The sequence below is a fragment of the Micropterus dolomieu genome, linkage group LG12 (assembly GCF_021292245.1).
Source record: "Micropterus dolomieu isolate WLL.071019.BEF.003 ecotype Adirondacks linkage group LG12, ASM2129224v1, whole genome shotgun sequence".
Taxonomy (NCBI): domain Eukaryota; kingdom Metazoa; phylum Chordata; class Actinopteri; order Centrarchiformes; family Centrarchidae; genus Micropterus; species Micropterus dolomieu.
Genome location: NC_060161.1, coordinates 23,796,056 through 23,818,450, shown reverse-complemented (window position 1 = coordinate 23,818,450; position 22,395 = coordinate 23,796,056). Strand labels below are relative to the sequence as shown.

Genomic DNA, 22,395 nt, shown 5'->3' with positions numbered 1-22,395 from the left:
GTGTTTTTTTTTTTATTCAAGTGTGCTCTAGTGAAAATAGTAAAAAACAAAAAAAACTTCCCTTTAAAGCTGTTTTGTGGTGCATAGTGTACATTTTTGTGAAGAGTTCCAGGATTTCAGGGCAGGGGCTACTGTAACGTGCAGTTTTCTTTATCTTCTTATTTGCTATGCACTATTTACTGAATACACATCCTCTTCACAACAGACCCTACCAAATGTGCAACAGGAAACCAGAAAATGCGTCTAAAACTCAGCAGCTTTGATGGGATTATGGAATGGGGGGGGGGGGGGGGGGGGGGGGGGGGGGGTTCTGCATGCACTCTGCCTATCTAAACTGCAAAAATGGGAGTTAATCACCTGCACTAAAGCACAATGTTGTACGCCAGTTGTCCCCAAATATCCTTTATGTATTGGAAACAGTCTGGCAGCTGGCAGTGAAAACAGCGGACCTGGTAAAAATCTAATTTCTCTTCTACTTTATCGGGAAAAAAATAATAATTTGGTTTCAGTTATTTGGCACAGTTCTGCTCCGTGCATTCTCTAGGTTGTTGTGAGGTTATTAGTGAGTGTACAGTAACTGGTAACAAGTGTGTGTGTGTGTGTGTGTGTGTGTGTGTGTGTGTGTGTGTGTGGTGAAATAAATGTAATATGGTCAGAAAATCACTAAATAGGATAAAACCCTTTTCTACTGTGTGACAGAGGGCATGCAGTGTGTGTGTGTGTGTGTGTGTGTGTGTGTGTGTGTTGATGATGTGGTCATTATCAATATTGTTGATTATCAGATTAGGGCTGCAAAAGCTGCGGAGGTCGTCTTGTTTACTTTGTGGCCTGGCACAAGGCTAATACAGATTGTTTAAAAAAAGAAATGTATTTACGCCACTAAACACTTTAAAAAAGAAAACAAAATTAAATTCAGTTTCACTGAAGTAATTTGATCGAAATTTCGACTTTGATGCAAATCCAAGAATGTGTCTGCAACAGTGGTTTATAATAATTGTTCTAAAAGCATTTTTTAAAAATGCAAAGCTCACCAGACCTGTGTAGCTCTGCCTTGTGTCACCTGCATCGTACTTTCTGTACGCTCTCCGTCTCCGGTTATTAGCAGAATTGTCTTTTTAATAGTATTAATGCCAATGTCTTGATTTAAATGCTTTAAATGTTTTTGTTTGTTTGAAAATGGATCACAACATAGTTTTGTTTTTTCCATATTACAGTGTTAACAGTCAGCAGCATGTCTTAAAGTCGCCTCATTCTCCTGTCAGGCAGCACCTGTTACATGAGGTTTCACACTGAAAGGTTTCAGAGCTCGATTTGTTTGTTCACTCTCTGTTTGGTTAACAGCTCGTCTGGACAAGCACCCAGTTTGGTGTTGTTGGGTTTTAAGTACTTCCAAATATTTGAATGTATTTAATTTAGTTTACAGTTTTAAGGCACAAGTAGAGTTCTGTGCCACTATAATACAATCCTTTTGGTGTTATTTGGCCTAAAAACAGACATCAGAATTTAGATGTTGATTTTAACGTCTGTGTGAACAGCTTTATGTGTAAACAACAAACAGAAACCTGTAGTTTTTTCCTCACTTGTGTTGCTGACAACCAGTTAAGGGCTTGCTAAACAGACTGACTGACGGGTTTCGTTATTCCTGAATATCAGCGAGTGTTGATGTACTGTAGTTTGACGTGGAGGTTGCTTCATCATTTCATTCCAAAATGAATCACATTTGAAAATACTGACATTTGCTCTTAAAAAGTGTATATATATATTTTGGCATAATTTGCTGTTATGACAGCGAACTGAATCACAAGAAAAAGGTACAATCATTTTAGTACCACTTTAAAATAACCCCATAGTTACAAAGGGTTTATAATTTGCCACTGATGACTTCATTAACGTTCTGCTATTATGCACGAATGGAAAGAAGTTTTTGGGTTGCCAGGTTGTGCAGCCAAATCTCAGTGATTAATTAGTTTACAATATATCCTAACACCAGTTTGTTTTTAAAGCTGCACTTGTCAATCTATTTTCTTTAACAATGGGTAAAATTACTAAATATAATGAGAAAGGTGTTGCTCAAATTGACAAACCCCAAGCGAATCATCACTCAGCTCTCTAGCTCTCTTCAGGTCTACAGAGTGTCTTAGTGTCTTTGAGCTCATTGTGCTGCTGCGCTCATCTGCCTCTTTTCCAGCTGTTGCGGGCAGCTGATTTAATCTGAAAAGCTCTAAAAACACAACTTTGCACTTCTTGCCCTGCACCGAACAGCAGCCAGACAAAATTTGTGTGTAGCTGGTGAATATCGTGAAGGGTTTAGCAGCTAAATTCCCTCATCGAGTTGGTGGAGACTCAAAATGAGCTGAAAAGAGAGTGAATATTGGAGTTGAATTCATCAGTTGCCCAGAAACACGACTATAAATAAATAAACGCTAATGTTGCTCTGTGACTGCTGGGTGTGTAAATAGGCAATCATTTGCACCAATAGTATCTATATAAAATCATAATATGGAACTGCTGTGTTTACAGCATGTTTCCACTGCCCCCAAGTGGCCAAAAAATTCAAATAATACTGCTTTATATTGAAATGTTAGTAGGTCAAATAAAGACGTTTGCATTAAGTCATTAGCTTTGTGCGTGTTAAGTCAAGGGTATGAGGAAGATTCATAGTGTGATTCATGGATAAAGGTACATCGATACAGAACATACTTTAGGAACCTTCACCAAAATGTGGCAACCCAAAACTTGATTTACTTTATGCATTAAGCATCTTGCACATCTGTTTAGTATGATTCTATAATTTTAACCTTTTAATAAAGTCATTAGTGACAATGAAGAGTTGTTTTTATGTATGCTTTATTATGAAAAGGTACTGCATTTTTACATTTGAAATATGGATTTCAAAGAGAAAAAAATTCCAAACTTTCCAAAACTTCTAACATTTTGGAATGAAATGCTTGATTTTTTTTTTTAACTTACTGTAACCATGGAGGGCCAGTGATCTTGTATCTGCTGTTGGAGACAACCTCCACTAACTCAAAATGCTCTCTGCCTTGTAGTGTTGTTAGCTGAATTATTGCAGTGATATAAGTCTAATCTTTTCCTAAATTGTACAAAGTCAAAGTTCATTGATGCCTCTCTCGTTTGCAGCCTCCACACGGAGGTCAAATGTCACCTGACTTGGAAATATTCATCTGAAAGAGAAGCATCAATAACAAAATCACTGCCAAAATGAAAATGTGAAGAAAGTGTGACAATATTCAGATAGATTTGTGAGGTTTGTGGGTTGCTGATATCTAAAAATACATTAACAACAAAGTGATCCTTGTTTTAAAGTCATCATTTCAATGTTTGGAGAGACTGAATGTTTTGTTTCAAATCACAGCCACGATCTGCAGCTTTACTTGTCTTTGTCACCTTTATACCATCTTTCCCTTCATTCTTACTGTTTACATGTTTTTCTAAAGTCTCTTTAAAAACGCTGGTGGTTCTGTATGTAAGTCTTGAACTTGTTCCTGCGCGTTTTTACCTGTACCTCTGTACCTGTGTCGACCCGTGTTTGTGACGGTGTAACGCTGGTTCCTCTGTCCTTGACTAGTCTAGTGGTTAGAGATTAGGAGCTGTTTGGTCCATCAATAACCTCTGTCAATGATCAGCAGTGTCTTTTCTCTCCACCGTCCTCAGATATTTGTCCCTCTAACGATGAGTCTCCTTCACCAGGCTTCCACAAGCTTAGCTTTCTGAAATCACCTTAAATGATATTATCCCCATTCCCTCACAGCTTGTAAATGTGCTGTCTGTCCTCACGGGAACGGGATTTGCCTACGAAAGCAGTAGATTTCTGCCTGACGAGGTTCTGCTCAGAGCAGAGCGTCCTCAGCTTGTGGACTTGTGGAGAGTAATTTTGCACATGCCATTGTTTCTTTAGCAGCAGTCTTCAGCTTTTTTGCCTTTTGCCTATAATAATAATAATTACAATAAACTATAATGCTTGTACATACCAGATAGTACTTGTTATATTGTATTCTAGTTTTGTTTTTTTGTTTTTCTTAATTTGACACGTTTTGTAGTACTGCTTTTTCATGATTACGTTTGTCAGTCAAACAGATGTGGGATGAAAAGTGGAAGTGTTTATCGTTTCATTTGTTTTTTTAAATAAAAATATTCCTGATTTGTAGCTCAGTCTCTTGTTTTTAAAATACAGGATGTGTGTATGTGTATAGCTTGTATACCTTCTTTATAAATGCAATATATAACACTAATTAATATAATGGTTAGTGTTTTCCAACTAAAGGCGAACAAAAAAGTCTGTCATGGAACAAATGGGGTTGCAAAAAGTTGATAAAAATGAAAAAATATAAGCCAGTATCCTGCAATAAAAATTCAGACCACACCTAGGGCTGGGCAATATGGCTAAAAATGATATCACGATAAAAACATTTCATTATTTCTTTCAAGTTTAAAGGTAGATATTTGAGTGATAGATGGAGAAATCGTAAGGTTCCTTGTGCGGTTAAACTTTTCTTTATTGTCAAAACATGACAAACACTTCAGTGGATCACTTCACAAATCAGAGGTAGAACATTCAAAACAAAAACCTTTCAACAAATATGATTAGTAAATCTTTCTTTCAGTCCCTTTTCCTCAACAAAATAAATATCTTAATATAAATATTAAGTGCTAATTAGTTAGTGATTCAAATGAATTGAATCAAACATTTATTGATGATATATTGAACATTTGTTATATTGTTATTGAGGAAAATTATATTGCGATAATTATCATTATTGTTTTATTGCCCAGCCCTAACCACACATATTCCCACAGACCTCTGACTTATCATGCATTGATTTTACCGTTGCAATTATACCAAATGGTGAGATATTTTCAGAATCAGAATTAGAAAAGGCTTTATTGCCAATTAGTAGCCTATTTTACACATACGAGGACGAGGTGATTAGGTGCTAGATATGGACATAAACATACAGTTGACATAAATAGAAATAGAATAGATATAGAATAGAAAGTATATAAATATGGAATAAACCGATGCAAGTTATAAAAGAATTATCAAAGTATGTGTAAAAGAAAAACAAAACAATGTGGGGTTATTTACATGTGCATTACTCCGGCTTTGTGTTGAGAATTTGTATGTATATAAATTTATAAATATAAAAATTGACTATATAAAATAATTAAATGGAATATGTGCAATATGGCATATTCCATCATATTTACATGTGCATGTACATTCTCATCATAACTTTCCAACTGATCCAGGAATAAAAGCTTTTTATTGGGAATAAAATATTAAAATGGGTAAACACTGCATTTCATAAAGTGATATAAGGAGTGACATTGTAAATAGTGCACATGATGCTTGTGAAGCAGGTCTGTGGTGCACAGCGGGCCTCTCACTACCCTGCTGCCCTCTGTGCTGCCCTCATCTTTGGATGGGGCCTTTGCTGATATCAGAACACAAAGAGCATGAGCAAAGCAAGAGGCTTCACTTCCACCTACAACTGTTTCGTTTTTAGCAGAGATTAGTCAGAAATTAGATTAATTTTAATGAAAGATTAACTAGCATCCATCTATTTTAAAATCAGGTTTAATTCATAGACTGTATATAAAAAGTGATCATGTAATAACTTACTAATTAAACGTTTCACTGTCCTGTGTTTAAAAATCAACATAAGCCAAAAGCTGTAACCATTAGCGTGTGGTCAAAGCCTCAGGGGGTATTTAGTAGTTTAAAGATAGGAAAAAAATAATTTTATCTATGTTAAATTGACAACATACACAACTGATGAAAAAGCTACAAAACCTCAATGAGAAAAGATTATTAGAAGATGCTAGTGGATCAGACGGTAGCTGGGGCGGCACTTCGTCTATGCGCATGCGCAAGATAATTCCCGCCCCGCTTGGCAAACGTGAATAATCTCGATGTTGTACGTCATCTTTGGTCGCGGATTCTGGGAGAACAGCCATTTTTCGTCTCCCAGCTGTCACATTTGAAGCACATCTACGGTAACATCAGTTAATGTTTTTACTGAATTAAAGTGTTGGGGATGACCAGCCAGTAACGGCCAACACTGTGGTCACGTTTAACAGCTTTTTTGCTGTCCTCTCCATTGTCAAGTGACATCTGGGTAAGTTAACGTTAAGGTGAAGGAGGAGAAGTTAACGTTACCGTTAGGAGCTCGCCAAGGCAACTGTTGAAAGCTAGCTAAATTAGAGACTTCAGCTGGGATTGTAATCGTATTACACTAAACTTAGTGGTGTGGGAGCTATTTCGGTGTTACCTTGTCTGGCCAAATAACGTGAGAAGAAGCGTGTAATGAACAAGACAGGTAAAATAAAGGCAGTTCACAGCACCCAGCGCCCTTTAAAGTAAAGCTGCCGTTAATTTATCAGTTAGTGTTAATTAATAACTGACGGACGTTTAGCATCAGTTGCTTCGCTAAATAACGTTTTGGTAATAAAAACATTTAATAACATAACTTCATTCTCACTGATAACCTGCATAGTCGTGTTTGGCATGCTCTATCGACGTAATGTGCGTCGCTCTAACAAAAAAAAAAAAGAGGTTTTATTTTGGAAAACACATCCGGAAGCAGTTTGTTTTAGATCAGTGGACTTGACACTGGTCTGTCTGGAGCATCACAACATTGTCCTGCTTTGTTCGAGGGACAGAAAGCATCGCACTTGTCTTCGATGAAGGTAAAAAAACACGGATAAATAATATTTAAATGAGCATGAAGTCGTAGTTGTATACTTAAAAAACATATATTTTAAGCTGTCAAATCAATCGTTAAGTTACATCCTCTGCGAGGTCCGTGAATGTGTCATCTGCAGTCTCCACTCTCCAGTGTTTTTACTTATGAAGCATGACTTTTTAAATGTGCCTTATTATATTATATTCTTATCTGGGCATATGGTGAACAATGTAACTTACAGTCGCACTATATACTGTGTATCCGTGTGCATCGTGTAACATGTCGGTGCTCGGGCCTGCACTGTTTACAAACAGGTTACACGTCGGAACCAGACATTTGAACGCATTTGCAGTAAATGGCGATGGTTTTACGAATCATCTGTTTCGGCATTGTCCTGTTTTTTTGAACAGTGCTCTCTGCTGTGTCGGTCACCTTGATTGATCTGCTGCCAAGCCAAACGCTGCCGCCCCTCCCGGGCCACAGGCCTCGAGCATCCACCGGCTCATTTATTTGTTTGTGCACTAAAGAACAGTCAAATTAAAGCTGCACCAGTGAGGGATAGCATTAGTTTTAACGTTGCCGTTTCTCAGCTTGTCTCTCTGCGTTTAGCTAACGGCGGGCTTGGAAAGGGAAGTGTGAATATTGGTGCATTGCAGTCAGTGTGTGAGGCGGATGGGAGGGGGTGGGAGAGCTAGAGAGAGAGAGAGAGAGAGAGAGGGAGGGAGGGGAGAACAGGTGCGCCTCCCACATCAAAGCAGGAAAAAGGAGAAAGTCACGATGTTGCAAAATTGTCTCCTCTGCTGCTGCTGCAACCGTTTCATTTACAGCTGCTCAATATTCAGGCCCGCATGCTAAGGAGAAAAATTGACCATTTCCTGGGCCAAATCTTATCTGCCTGGATCTGTCTACCACTGGGACATACATGTTGATATACTGAACATTCAAACTAAGATATAAGCATACAGCTTGACAGTTGTCTTTTCCCAAAGGCTACATTAGGAATATATTCAGAATGTATCTGTTTGTTGCAGATTAAGAAGTGGACAGTGAACACCTCTGCACCTGTGTGGTCACTCATCGTCACTTATGGTTTCTTTTTACAGACCATAACAGCCGTCAGATGTCATCTGAAAGTCTCAATTGTCCAATCCAAACATCGACCACATGTGGTGCTTTAACAAGTTGTTGATTTATTGATTTGAATCATTGTTGAAGTAAAATTATCCACCTCCTCAGATGTGAGCACAGGCTGCTTTTCTAATTGTGATTTAAAAATCTTTGGGGGTTTTTATCAACTGCTTATTGGACAAACACAAAGAATACAAATATGTCACTTTTGGGCTTTGGGACATGTACAGACTAAATGATTAAAGCAAAAATGAAAGAATGAATTTATGAAGATTTTTTTTAGTTGCAGCTGTAATCACACGATCAATATTAAGGTAGTGAATCAAAAATATTTTGATACAGGAGTTTATATTCAGGTTTGTCTGGTGACTGAGGTCAGTAGTCCCTTAGTGTCATTATCCTGAACATTAGAAACATTAGATTAGAGCCCGACCCAGGCAAGTTTTGAAAGGCTGTTACGCTATATATATAATGTGTGTATGTATGTCTTGTGACCAAGATATGTAGTGAGTCGGGACATTTTACATTTAACAAGTAAACTTTCTGGGGGACAAACAGTTTAATCATCTCTGAGGCGTTTCTGTACTGAAATCTCTTGTTTAGCCGACCTGTGCATATTGATATATCTGTGATCAGCTGATAATGTCGTCCATGCAGATTCAACACGCATGCTCCGGTTTAGATCCCTCTGTGATATTTGATTTTGACGTTATCGTCTCACCTCTGAATGAGTCTCTCCTCTGAACAACAGCCCTGTCGAGTGACAGCGTCTCATTTTAATTGGCTTTATGATCACTGGCAGCTGCTGCGTCAGGTTCAAGCTCAGAGGAATCCTCTTGTTGTAATTAGAAAGGGTTTTAACTATACATATACTACTCTCACACATACACACCTTGTCGCTTTCCACCTAGTCCAACTTCCCAAGGTGGTGTTATGCAATAATGAAATGGGAAACTACTATTTGGCTGTTGACCTCTTTGAATTTGTAGAGAAAAACAGAGAAAAGACTTTCAGTTCAGAACAGGATACACGTTAGATAGTCTCCAGCTACATTATATTTAATATTCTCTATCTTTTAACCTCTGTAATCATATGTATTAAATTTAAATGTGGTATCGTGCAGTAAATGTGTCTCAGGAGTGTCAACGTCCTCCTGTTGCCGCTGTTTCCAATGTTGCTTTCTTCATTAAGGTTGTTTTCACTGCAGTGTACCTGTTATTTATGGCAACAACAATTAACAACAATTAAAATCATGACGTGACATCGTGACATTTGTTGTTGACAAACATGTTTTCTTCCATCTGGAGAACAACATCTGACATGATCGCAAGACCTGTAATCTGTGTTTATCGTCTTTTTCTACTTTCAGTTTGTTTTTCTTCCTTATTGACCTTCTCATCAAGTATCTCTTTATGTGCTCCCTCCCTCATCGTTAATGTATCCTATTTCTTTTTGTTCTATCCTCCTCCACCTCCCTTTCCTCTTTTCTTTCTTTCTCATCTCGTCTGTTCTCTCTTTTTGTCTGTTTGTCCTCTTCTTGACCTCAGGGACAAACGGATAAAGGATGTGGTTGCACTGAGCAGGAGAGGACAAAGACAATGCACACTCAGCAAAAAGACCTTCCATCCCACAGATAAGACATCTTTGTCATCCTTGTGTTCTGATTTCCTTTTCTTTCCCGCAGTGTGTATGAAACCAGGCAATGTCCACCATGGTGTATCCACGTGAAGAAGCCCTGGAGCGACTGAGCCAGGATGAGATTGTCCTCAACACTAAGGCCGTGATGCAGGGCCTGGAGACGCTGCGCGGCGAACACGCCCAGCTCCTCAACTCGCTGCTGGACTGCACCCAGCCGCCCGCCGCCCAGGAGAAATCTGGGCTGCTCCGCAAGAGTCTGGAGGCCATTGAGCTGGGCCTGGGAGAGGCACAGGTGAGAGGCTCAGTCCTCTTTTGTTGTATGGGATGCTTTTTGTTCAGCTTGGAGAAGTTTAATTTATATTTTCATTTCCCCTTTCCCCCAGGTGATCATCGCCCTGTCGAGCCACCTGAGCGCCGTGGAGTCGGAGAAGCAGAAGCTGCGCGCTCAGGTGCGCCGCCTCTGCCAGGAGAACCAGTGGCTGCGGGACGAGCTGGCGGGGACGCAGCACAAGCTGCAGCGCAGCGAGCAGAGCGTCGCCCAGCTGGAGGAGGAGAAGAAGCACCTGGAGTTCATGAACCAGATCAAGAAGTTCGACGATGACGTCTCGCCCTCAGAAGAGAAGAACCAGAGCTCCAGTGGCAGCGGCGGTGGAAGTGGAGGAGGAGACACTTCAAAGGACAGCCTGGATGACTTATTCCCCAACGATGATGACCAGGGACCAGGTATGAAATCAGTGGCAGTTATTAGACCTCATGCAGGCCTTTGCTCTGGTTTGGGAGATGACAACAAGATGTTAAACACACACACACACACACACACACACACACACACAAAGTTTACAGTAGGGCTGCAAGTAACCATTATTCTCATTATCAGTTAATCTCCAGATAATTTATTTTAGATCACTCGATTAATAATTTGCTTTATAAAATGTCAGATAATCAAAAAATTCACGTTTGGTATATAAAATGGTTTCTCTGCTATCCAAACTGTGAATTTGTGTTTGTGCAAACGAGTCTGAACCTTAACTATGGCTGCAAAGTGAAATGTATTTGCTCTTGATTAACTATTTAGGCCCGTGTCCACCAAAGCGTTTTTGTTTTTTTCAGACGCCAGCATCTTTTTTTCAATTCATAACAATGGGAGCGCCACGTTTTTACAAGCGGTAAAAACGCCAGCAGCGTAACGAGGCGCTGAGCGTTTTTTTTCTCCGGCCGCCGAGAGTTGAAAAATGTTCAACTTTGGGGGAAAAACGCTGCGCTCATCACTGTCACTTTTTACTCAGCTGTCCAATCACAGTGCAGGAGGGGCGGGACAAATACTACACCGTAGAAACGGTTACTATCCTGGAACCGGGCGTCGTCGAACCTCAGCTCTTGGACCAAACGGTGGTACTCACAGAGATCTTTCCTCGCCCACAAAATCTCATGAACCCACATACGGCGAGTCCGTCCTCTCTCTGTACCTGCTTCAGCCTTCTCTTACAGACAGAGCAAGTAGCCTACTCTACTCTGTGTCGACATTTTTACATCCAGTAAAGTTAGGTAGAACTACTTGCAACAAATGTGTCATAGCAACCAAAGCAGGCGTTAAAAATGCTGCGACTCAAAAACGCCCGCTAGCGCTCCCTGCTGGGCGTTTTCAGAAGAGCAGCTGGCGTTTTCAGCTGGCAAAAAACGCTTTGGTGGACAAGGGTACTAATAATTCATAGTTTTATTCAGGTTGAAGTTGTTAGAACATGCTGCATTGTATTTTATAGAAGGTAATTATATCTGCAGGGTAAGCAAGGCAAGGAAGAGAATCAGTGCTGTTTCTATTTAATGTGTGGAGTGTGAAAGAAAACCCCTCAGAGCTCAGTACAGTAACACCTTCCAGTACCTGAAATGTTCAGGCCTCATCTGAACTCTTAAGAGTAATTTAAACACTGAGGCACAAGTTGTTCTCAGGTGTTCAGACATGCAGCTCCCTGTGTAAGTGGCAGACCTGCAGTTGTATGTGTTCCAGTTTAGATGAGATGCTAAACATTTATTTAAAACAGCAGCAGCTGTGGTTTGGTTAATGCTACTTGGACTATCTAAACAGAAACTCAGGCTGGTATGTGGGTTTGTGAATCTGTGTCATTAATAAAGTGAAATCAAATTACCGATAGAAAATTTCACTTATGCAGCATGTTAACGATATAGGGCTCCTCCCTGACAACCAGTCAGACTGTGCCCTTTGGTCTCTTTAATTATTAATAACTAAATGCTCATTAATGCTCCTCTGAAGTCTTTGCTTTCTTTATTTCGTTTTGAAAGTCAACTTCACATTTAGCAATAACATAAAAAATATACCTTTTTATTACATATAAAGATCTCTTGCTCTGCTGCGATGATCATTGTAGTTCATTATTCTTTTGACATCTGATTTGACCTTTGTGTGCTCTTCCTGGATAACATATTATCTTTTTACTTCAGTCATTTTCTTCTAGTTTTGCTTCATTTGATGTAAGGAGTAGCTGTTAACTTTCAATTATGTCATCATTTTAATGTACAGTAGAAGTTGTGGCTGGGGTTCAGTATTGTTTCAATTTTATCAAATTCAGTTCTGATTCAAACCCCTTTAACCGCAGTTCTTGTCACCGCTCTGTGACTTTCATCCACTTCCTCCTTGCTCATCTTCCCTTAGTGGCTCAAGTGAAAGGAGTTTCTGTACTAGAGGTGTGTCTCTGGGGACTCATGTCTAAGAAAAAAATAGATACCATGTCTTTGGTTTGCCTTCAGTATAAAAGGTGAATGTCAGATCATCTGTGAGCGTGAGACATAGCTACTGTTAGCGTTAGCTGGGAGAACCCAACACATTGAAGATGGTGCGTTCCTTCAGATTCATGCCGTGTTGAAGTAAATGCGTCATCATGTTGGACCAAATATCTTTACTGCAGGTGTTGTATTTTGCTGTGTCATCTTTTTTTAGTGAAGCTAAGCCAAACTTTTGAGCTTTTGCTGTGGTCAGCCATGGTCCATGAATGAAAACAGAAGTTAGGTCACTGTAGCAGGTCCTGGCAGTCCATGAAGTGACACTTTCATGGACTGTAAAATGCTCATTGCAGTTCAATCAGGAGCGCCACAGAAATATGCAAAAAGTTAGAAAGCGATAAGCAGAATTTAAATGCACATGTCTTAATAAATCCACGGTTCTTGGAAATTTTGTACAGATTCCAACTTGAATCCGGTTCTTGATACCTGTCCCTAGTTGTGGCAGAAGGAAGCAGAGGAAAGGGAAAAAGAGTAGAAAAGTCCTTTTTAAACCTTGAAGCAATTGGAAGGAGAAATCAGATCAACTGTGAGCAGGGGAAATCTAACAAAGGAAAAAAATTAGATTTTCTCCTGTTTCTGGACATCAGCAATCCAAGATTAATATAGTAAAGTACAGATGATGGCAGCTGGGCGTGGGTTTGATTGAATATCCTCCTCTTGTCCTGCTTGGCTCTGGCATTAAATTCTTCATTGCCTTTGATGGACCTAATGCTTCTCATATACGTCTACACAGGCTGTTTCACAAAGAGAGACTGACAGAGAAACCAGAAATAAATAAATGCTAAGGAGAAAGACGCCTTTGAGAGCAAGACTTTTAAAGATTTAAGAAGTTAGAGAGAAGTATCTGTTTGACCGTAATATTGCCATCACAGATGGATAGCAAGAGACTTTAATATCCCCCTCTCTGTCCCACAGCCCAGCCCAGCGGAGAGGTGGCAGCCCAGCAGGGAGGCTACGAGATCCCGGCCCGCCTCAGGACGCTCCACAACCTGGTGATCCAGTACGCCTCACAGGGGAGGTACGAGGTGGCCGTGCCGCTGTGCAAACAAGCCCTGGAGGACCTGGAGAAGACGTCTGGACACGACCACCCTGATGTAGCCACCATGCTCAACATCCTGGCCTTGGTGTACAGGTGGGGCAGTGGAGAGAGAGAGGGAAACATTTTATAGTTTGTATCAAATTTCAGATCTTTAATGATGTGCTGTTGTATTGTTTTGCCCTCCAGGGATCAGAACAAGTACAAAGAAGCGGCTCACCTCCTGAATGACGCCCTGGCCATCCGAGAGAAGACGCTGGGGAAGGATCATCCAGCCGTGGCCGCGACCCTCAACAACCTGGCTGTTCTGTACGGCAAGAGGGGCAAGTACAAGGAGGCTGAACCTCTCTGCAAGAGAGCGCTGGAAATCAGAGAGAAGGTAAAAACCCGAACCGCCAGCCCTAAATGCAGAACACCAAACCTCCTATCTAAATAAAGGACATATGTAACAAGAATGAAAGACTCCAGATTATAATCTGTCTCCAGGTGTTGGGGAAGTACCACCCAGATGTGGCCAAGCAGCTGAACAACTTGGCCCTGCTGTGTCAGAACCAGGGCAAGTACGACGAGGTGGAGTACTACTACAGACGAGCCCTGGAGATCTACGAGTCCAAACTGGGAGCCGATGACCCCAACGTGGCCAAGACCAAAAATAACCTGGTGGGGTCATTATTAAGTACCCGCAGAATAATAGAGGTTTCATTTGACAGGCAGTAGTGAAAGATTGTTTTTGTGTGTTTTCTGCTCTTCTGTATTCCGATCTTATCCTGATGACATGTTGATGACACGATTATACGTTTTTGCCCACAAGCTTTTCCAGTTTAGACACATGAATAAATGACGTGTCGCTTCTCCTCAGGCGACGTGCTACCTGAAGCAGGGGAAGTTCAAAGACGCTGAGGCTCTGTACAAAGAGATCCTGACCAGGGCACACGAGAAGGAGTTTGGCTCTGTCAACAGTGAGTTGAGCCACCGTTCAAACTGCTGAGCTGCACGGGAGCGGACATAATGGCAAAGTCATTTAGGGTGCAGGCTGTGCTGGTGGATGTGGATCAGGCTTTGGACTCTATTATAGGCCTGTAATATAATATTATATATATATATATATGCCAGGAAGTGACTGAAAAGGAAAAAGTCAAGTCAAAACTATTACAATTTCCAGCTCCATCAGAATATTTGTCCATGTACTGACAAATATGCACATGACTGTCCTGTTAATATTGCTCAGGATCCTTTTTAATCTTTTCTGTTTGGTAAAAGCTGGCGTGAACACGTCCAGTTGCCCAATTTTCAGTTCCCCTGACAGTTGCTGTGTTTTGGGATCTGGGTTTTTTGTTTTGGCCACACCCTGATCCCTGCCTTCGCCTTCGGTGCTCTCAGCAGGTCAGGGGATTATTCTGTGCTATCGAAGCGTGCGAAGCAGCTTAATGTAGATGTTTCTCTGCCGCTGCCGCTAAGCCCATCAAACCCTTATGCGCTCACATGCCCGGCATGAGAGAGGGCCTTGCCAGGAATTTGGAATTGCAAGAGTTTGATGAAAGGCAGCCGTGTGTTTTTGTTTTGTTTTTTAAATCACGTGTTTACATGGACAGAGAGGCTTCACTTTGAAATGTAGGTCAGTCCAGGGATCCTTGTTATTTTCTAATTCATTCATTTATTCCTTTCCTCCCTTGTTTTGTTATACACGTATGTCACACATGACATTGTTCTTGTCTATCATATAGCAGTTATATCATTTTTTTTTTTTTCTGTCCTCATTTTGCAGATGACAACAAGCCGATCTGGATGCACGCAGAGGAGAGAGAGGAGAGCAAGGTCAGTCCTTCAGCTTGACCTTTACATCGTCAGTGGCTGGCAGGCGGCTTATTATGGAAAATATCTGGAATGCAAAATAAGATTGATGGAAAACAGCAGAGATTTGTAATAGGCTGTTTTATAGGGTTATGTTTCATACTTTGCTCACTGCCTCTTTCATCTTTTTTCTGTCCCTCTCTCTGTCGCTGTCTCTCTTAGGGTAAGCGCAAGGACTCTGGCCCATACGTGGAGTATGGGAGCTGGTATAAGGCCTGCAAGGTGGACAGGTGAGTCAGACGTTTGAAGTCAGGAAGCAGATACACATGTTTTTAATTGAACTGCTCGTTGCTAAAGGTTTTGCGAATAAAATCCATTTATGTCAAAAAAATAACCTGGAAGATGTGATGTCATTAAAAGAAAAGAAACACAAAGAGCGTTCATCCAACAGATCAAATACAATGATATCCAGTATAAACAGTCTTTACGGTGTGCAGGTCTACTGCAGTGAGTGCAGGTACTTATTCAGGAGAGATTTATTTATCCATTTCATGTGAAAAAGACTAATAGTTACGTCGGTCTTTTTAAGATGCATTTTACTCGAGTGCAGTCCAGGTGTCGTCAGGGCCTTTTTAATATTGGAGTGTAACGTGGGAGACAGTTAAAAATTTACTATTTTGTCCCTGTTGGTCCTTGTAAACAAAAAAGTTCTGATGGAAAAAATAGATTTCAGTGGGTTATCAGGTGCTTAAAGCAACGTGAGAGTTCATCGTTTGTTCTCACCTCCATTCACATTTTGGCTTTGAAAAATTCACGCTGGTTAATATCCAACTCTAATAAAAGGAGCCGGCTCTTCAAACTGTTTAACCTTGGCTGTGACTTGGCTAAACTTTGTATTACAGTACTGTGATATTACTGCTGCAATTCCCGAAAACCATCTTATGGCTCAATTCAACTTTGTTTTATTGAAGTTGAATGCAGCAAAGATTAAGTTAGTTGAGAAATACCTTTTTAAACCTATGCGTACTGACTAAAATATCTGGGTACACGAATTTTAAAAAGGAAATAAAAATAATATGTCTTCATTGGTTTGTTTGCAGCCCCACGGTGAACACAACTCTCAAAAGCTTGGGAGCTTTGTACCGTCGTCAGGGCAAACTGGAGGCAGCAGAAACACTGGAGGAGTGTGCCAGCAAGTCACGTAAACAGGTACTACACAGACACGCAGTGATTGGTTGAATTACTGCTGTTAGATTAGTAGTCTGGGTTCTTTTAAGCTCAACGGGGCATTCCAGCTGTGATTTATTAGCGCATAAACAATGCCAAACTAGTTTGAAGATCAGTCATGAAGCTAATGTGTGCACGTTGTAGTAAACAAGGTAGACATGCTGTGTGAGCTATTGTTAATCCCTTTAATCACTGTTGTCCTTTGTTTTTCTTGCTGTCTGTGTCTTCTCTGTCTGTCTCTCGCAGGGAATTGATGCCATCAACCAAAGTAAGGTGGTGGAGCTGCTGAAGGACGGGGGAGCGGGAGGCGGCGACAGACGACACAGCAGAGAAGGAATGAACGGGCCGGGGGGGCAGCGGGGGGAGAATGAGGGTGACGACTCCGCCGAATGGAACGGGGTCAGTTAGTATTACTAATTTCATCACGTAAAGTACAAACCATGCACACAAGGCAGATAGAGTCGTATTAATGATGCAGTTATTTGACAAGTGGATGTAGAATTGGCTTTCAGCGGGGCAGCTTAGCTCATAGCTGAGATTAAACCAGAAACATCAAAAGGGAGCCCAGTCTGTCTAGTGTGAGGAGACTTAACAGGAAATCTCCTGAATAGTTAATGTCTGAAGTAAATGCTGACTTAGTTTTGTGTTTCATCTTTTCTCAGGATGGGAATGGGTCTCTGCGTCGCAGCGGCTCCTTCGGGAAGATTCGCGACGCCCTGAGAAGGAGCAGCGAGATGCTGGTGAAGAAGCTGCAGGGGAGCGGACCACAAGAACCTCGCAACCCAGGGTAGTGTGTGTGTGTGTGTGTGTGTGTGTGTGTGTGTAAGCTTGATATAAATAAGTCAATCAGGAGTTAGGCGTAGGGCAGCAACTAATGCTTTTCATTGTCTATTATTATTATTGAATATAGTTTTTCCATCATTCTGTCTATATAATGTCAAAAACACAATTCCTAGCGAGGTTATTATAGTTTTACATTTTTCAGTAGTTTTTATTTTTATTTCTCTTTAACTTTTTTGTTTTCAAATCGGGTTTTCTAGTTTAGTTTTTACTTTTCAAAGTGCTTAGTTTTTACTAGTTTCAGTGTTAGCTTTAGTCCTTGAGACCTGCCATGATGCCAGGCGAGGTGGTATGGACTAAAACGGTCACATCTGAGAAACTTATGTAGACCCCATGAATTAAATTGGCAAAGATGAAAACTAAAGACATTTACTTCTTCAAATTGCTTCTTTTGTCTGACCAACAAAACCCAGAGACAGTTACTTTATAATGAGCTTGTTCATTCTTGACCTTGTAAATAGCATCACAAAACTTCACATTTGAGAAGCTGGAACCTGTGAATCTTGTATAAATGGCAATAGTTAAAATGGTTGTCAGTAAATTAAAAAAAAATGTTTTTCAACCTATGAATTAATCAAAACTATCTTTTCAGCAGCAGCCATGTGTCATTATGTTGGAACTTAAAGATGTAGTTGTTGCTCTTGTTTTAGTTTGGCCCTTTTAGAATTCCCCACTCAGCCTTTTTCGTTGTTAAAGTCACAGTGAAGCGTGAATTAAGGTGTCTTTAACAATTGTAATGTAACGTATTTCTGAATGAAATTAAATATTCAGTGTGTAATATTTAGGACGATCTATTGACAGAAATGTAATATAATATCCATAACTATGTTTTCAGTGGTGTATAAAGACCTTACATAATGAACAGTTATGTTTTTATTACCTTAGAATGAGCCATTTCTATCTACATACATCGCCTGGCTGCCATGTTTCTATAGTAGAACAAACAGCTCTACAGAGCGCTCTTTGTGACTACGTTGAATACGTGCAAGAAGAAGTGGTAGTAGTAGTCGTCTGGTTTGTTAGAAATAAGATAAGTGAAATTTGGACAAATAAAGGACTACATGTTTTATTTAGCACAAGAGCTGACAGAGCGTGTCAGCCATTGTAGCTTCTAGCGCTAGCAAAGGGAGGGGTGGAGCGGTGAGTGAGCCGTTGGTTGCAATTTGCAACCCCCAACACAAGACCCCACATAAACTTGAACACACTGAACATCAGAATCAGAATCAGTTTTATTGTATGTGTACACGTACGAGGAAATTGACTCAGGATTGTACATTGCTCACGATGTGCTTACTTATACAATAATAAAATAATAATAATATTAAAACATTTAAACATTTTAAACATTTAAACGGACTTTAACAGCGTGGTCTATTTATGTCCTGAATAGAAATCAAATCCTTTGGATGTGATTTAATCACCCAAAAACGGGCGTGTTTAGTGAATACAGAGCTGTAGTAACTGAACAGTAGACAACTATTGGCCTCCACCCAGATCTCCTTCACACCTGTTTATACACAGAGGATGAGGGAGACAAGAATGTATTAAATCCCAAACACCTATTTGAAAACACAAACAACATTTTTGCCAGCTGAAATCCAAACACACGCCTCTCACCCTTATTACTTTGCTAGCTGCTACGACCAACAAGTGGGGGGAGTATGTGACAAGTGGGGCTAGCTAGTTACCCAAATACACTTTTGTACACGCCCCCGTGTTCAAGATCCATTTTTGCAATTAACACAGTGACACAGGATTAAAGCTGAGAATATTATTATTTAGTTTATACCTAACACATTATTTATTTATTTAGTTATTTATTTATTTATTTATTTATTTAAAATCAGAACAGTTCTGATGTGTTGTTAATGACTTAGACTCATTGTTTGATTGTTTTGTTTTGCCCAGAATGAAGAGAGCAAGCTCCCTCAACTTCCTCAACAAGAGCACTGAGGAGACCACACAGGTACAATGATGTTTTATTCATGTGTTCATCACACCTGCCTCAGCGCAGCACATGATTTAACTTGGCCTTTGTAAACGCTTTCATACTGGAATATTGTGAATGTTTGAAAATTACACGGACAAACTGTTTACAGATGAAAGAGCTAAATCACTGTGTTTTTGCCTAATCCAGTGAATCAACTACCAGCTCAAAGTGGGCTAATGCAGCCACAGATATCATGATAACATTAACTGGTCTGTTTTTAGGACACCAACTCCGGACTCTCGGACTGCAGGGGACTAAGCGCCAGCAACGTGGACCTATCCAGACGCAGCTCCCTGATAGGCTAGACAGAGACAGGAAGTGGGGCTGGGGAGAGGCAGAGCGGCCTGACGAGGAGAGGCTGTTTGCAGCTTGGTTTGATCAAACAAACACACCTAAAGCAAGATCAGACACTTGCGCCTGCAGCATATTTTTTAAAAGAACACTGGGAAAAAATAGCACCACCACACTAAACGTCATCCTGTAAGACACAGTCTCTGTCGCTGCTGCTTCGCTGTACAAACCGCTGCCCTCAATCAGAAGAGAATATTTAGATACACATTAATCAGCATGCTGCTTACTAGGAAGTGGAATGTCTGCACCTGAACGCCTCGTGTTTAGCACCGTAGCAAAGCATCGTATTCACATTCTTTCTTCGATCCACACTCTCATGTGCAGACACTCAACCTTAGGTAGGCTCAATGTACTCCGGCTACAGTTCAGAGAGAAGCACTGCACTCTGTATATTTCACCAGTAGCATGAAGTGTTTGCCGATGCTAGCCAGCCATCGAATGCGTATCACTGATGGTAAAAAAAATGGTACGATCCGCTTAGGTTTTATCAGAGAAAGCAGAGGTATAAAAAGAGAACACAAGCAATCTATGGGGATTTTCAGAAAACATTAGCACTAACCATTTAAACCTCACTTTTTGCCTTCTTGGTTTATTTTATTTTATTTTTTTATGTATATACAGTTTTATTTAATTATTGATTGATATTTCATTCTTTGTATATAATGCACATTGATTTTTTTTCTTGTTTTGTTTTTCTTTTGTTTACACTCGATTGGGTTAAAAAGAGCGTCTCAGTTGGTGAAAATCCTACTTGTATGAAGGGGAAAGACTGGAAAAGAAGGCAAGGACGAGAGAGAAAGATAAAGGAAACATTGAAATTGGCACTTAGTTCATCATGTCAATGAAAATGTTATAAAACCTGATAAATTTAGTACCTCAAACACTAAAATATGCTGTTAGAATGCACTTTGAGCTTGTCAGTAATGTATATTATAGTTTCTTCTGTGTCCTGTACTGGTCAGACCAGAAAGAAAATTGGGCCAGAAAGTTAATTTGAAATTGTAAGAGACCCATTACCAATTGTAAATCTGAATCACCCTTCTAAATTCTACCTATGTGGTACAACTGGAAGTTGAAATTGAACACTGTAATCATTACTTTCAGGTACCTTCTGCCAGGATGTCCAGGATTTTACCAAACAGCCATAAGTCTGAATAATATTGAAGGAAAATGCTGTGAAAGATATTTAGATGTAATTTGTTTACAATCATTAATCCAGGATATTCAAGGCATAATCAACCCACGTTTAAAAATATGGGTAACTACCTTAATGACCTTATGTTTACTTAACAGGATTTCTCTTGTGATTTTTTTTTTTTTTTTGTTGTTGTTCCCTCATTTACTGTTGCTGAGTATGTATCATTTTGTACAAACCAATCTTCACTGTTCTGTTTTTAATGCTGACTGGGATGGATTTCATCAGTCGTAATCAAACACTTGAAGTAATCTGACCGATGAGAATCCGCCCTCAATGGATTTTGTTGTGCTGATGCTTTTTCCTGTTTGGACTCGGAGCTTTTTTATGTTGAAGGTAATGAAAACAGGTTATTTGAATGTTAATTTTTATGTAGATTGTCGGGGTCTGGTGGCATTTACGCTGGATTTTCTTGTTGTGCTGTTTGCTCCACCAAAATAAGACCAATACCAAGAGAACTGTCCTCAGAATGTACACGTCTTGCGTGAAGTCGAAATCGGGCTCGGCACCTTGTGACATCAACTGTGATGAGATTGTCAAGAGATTGTTTAGTTTTTTTTCATCCCAAATGTTCTAATACAAGAAGGTTAATCTTGACAATCTGAGTCAGATTTTAGAAATAGTAAGACGCAGGTTTGTCGTGAAGGCACCTCGTCAACGATGGTGCATGCACACCATCGCCACGTGCCGTAAATAACCTGCAGTCGCCCTTCTTGAAGTCACCTTTTGTTGATGTCACAATGCTGAGTCTAAAATAAAAGTGCTTATTATTCTATCAGCTTGTGATTGTGCTGAATGTGCAAGGTGGCGCCGGTTTTGGATAGTAATGAAGAAATACAGGCATGAAGGAATGAAGGAGTAGAGAAAGTGTGTCAAAGCAAAAAAGAAATGATGGAAAGTGCTTTGGAAAGACGGTTGTGGCAGGAAAAGTGCTTTAAGTGTCGTTCACAGCAAATAATGTACAGAATTATCCGTATACAACCTTTCTATGTATGTTTACTGTATGCCACTTGTACACACACACACACACACACACACACACACACACACACACACACACACACACACACACACACACACACACACACACACACACACACACACACACAGGAATCATGGGAATTGTCTTTTAATCACACACACCATCTCAACACCATGTAGCTGTGTACAAAAGTTAGTTTAACATTAATTTGTAGTTCTCCAAAAAAAAAAGGAAATATTATAGAAAGACCTTTTTCCTGACTGTGGCTTCCTCTGCACCCCAAACTATTATACCAATACTAATCAATCATTCTGATCAGTCACCTGTTGACCAGGTTAAGAGTTGGTGCTGTTCTGGATATTTCTGGGGTTTCCCAAGCATCTCAGACTCGCTACGAATTGCAAACTGCGTAAATGAAAATAGTTCCGTTTGATGATGAGGAAGATTTTGATCCAAACATGGATCATATCTTTGTTTCTCTGAGATGAGTGCATTCACTCAGAGCCATGGATGGTTAATGTTGTGGGTTTAAAGGTCTTGTATAGGTGTGAGGGACTTATTTGCTCCTGTATTGCTGATGATTTGATGGATCTTATTGTGAAAGGGCCAACCTAGCGTGTATTTTATCAAAATTTCAATAAATACAAACTCCACTTTTCAAACTGATTCTGTGTCTCGTACGTTTTCATCTTCTTCCCTGCTGTCAGAAACTGT

General features: G+C 40.1%; 1 protein-coding gene across 3 annotated transcripts; it reads left to right on the top strand.

Annotated features, from left to right (window-relative positions):
• Positions 1–5,932: 5,932 nt before the first annotated feature.
• klc2 (kinesin light chain 2) lies at positions 5,933–22,347 on the top strand. 3 transcript variants are annotated; one of them, XM_046063874.1, is made up of 14 exons: positions 5,933–6,018; positions 9,520–9,765; positions 9,857–10,196; positions 13,185–13,401; positions 13,495–13,684; positions 13,792–13,965; positions 14,165–14,264; positions 15,071–15,120; positions 15,319–15,386; positions 16,197–16,305; positions 16,570–16,722; positions 16,986–17,110; positions 19,072–19,129; positions 19,375–22,347. In XM_046063874.1, the coding sequence occupies exons 2-14, from the start codon at positions 9,538–9,540 to the stop codon at positions 19,456–19,458; spliced, it is 1,896 nt and encodes a 631-aa protein (XP_045919830.1). In that variant the 5' UTR covers positions 5,933–6,018; positions 9,520–9,537; the 3' UTR covers positions 19,459–22,347. The 3 variants fall into 3 exon arrangements, with proteins under 3 accessions (XP_045919830.1, XP_045919829.1, XP_045919831.1); XM_046063873.1 differs by having other exon boundaries at positions 5,972–6,140; XM_046063875.1 differs by lacking the exon at positions 5,933–6,018 and adding an exon at positions 6,629–6,711.
• The last annotated feature ends 48 nt before the right edge of the window (positions 22,348–22,395 follow it).

What these genes read in the sequence shown, in the direction of transcription:
- klc2 (XM_046063874.1), top strand. Translation starts at nt 9,538, where the DNA reads ATGTCCACCATGGTGTATCCACGTGAAGAAGCCCTGGAGCGACTGAGC. An exon ending in TGGGCCTGGGAGAGGCACAG is followed by an intron (nt 9,766 to 9,856) that starts GTGAGAGGCTCA and finishes CCTTTCCCCCAG; the next exon opens with GTGATCATCGCCCTGTCGAG. An exon ending in AGGAGAGAGAGGAGAGCAAG is followed by an intron (nt 15,121 to 15,318) that starts GTCAGTCCTTCA and finishes TGTCTCTCTTAG; the next exon opens with GGTAAGCGCAAGGACTCTGG.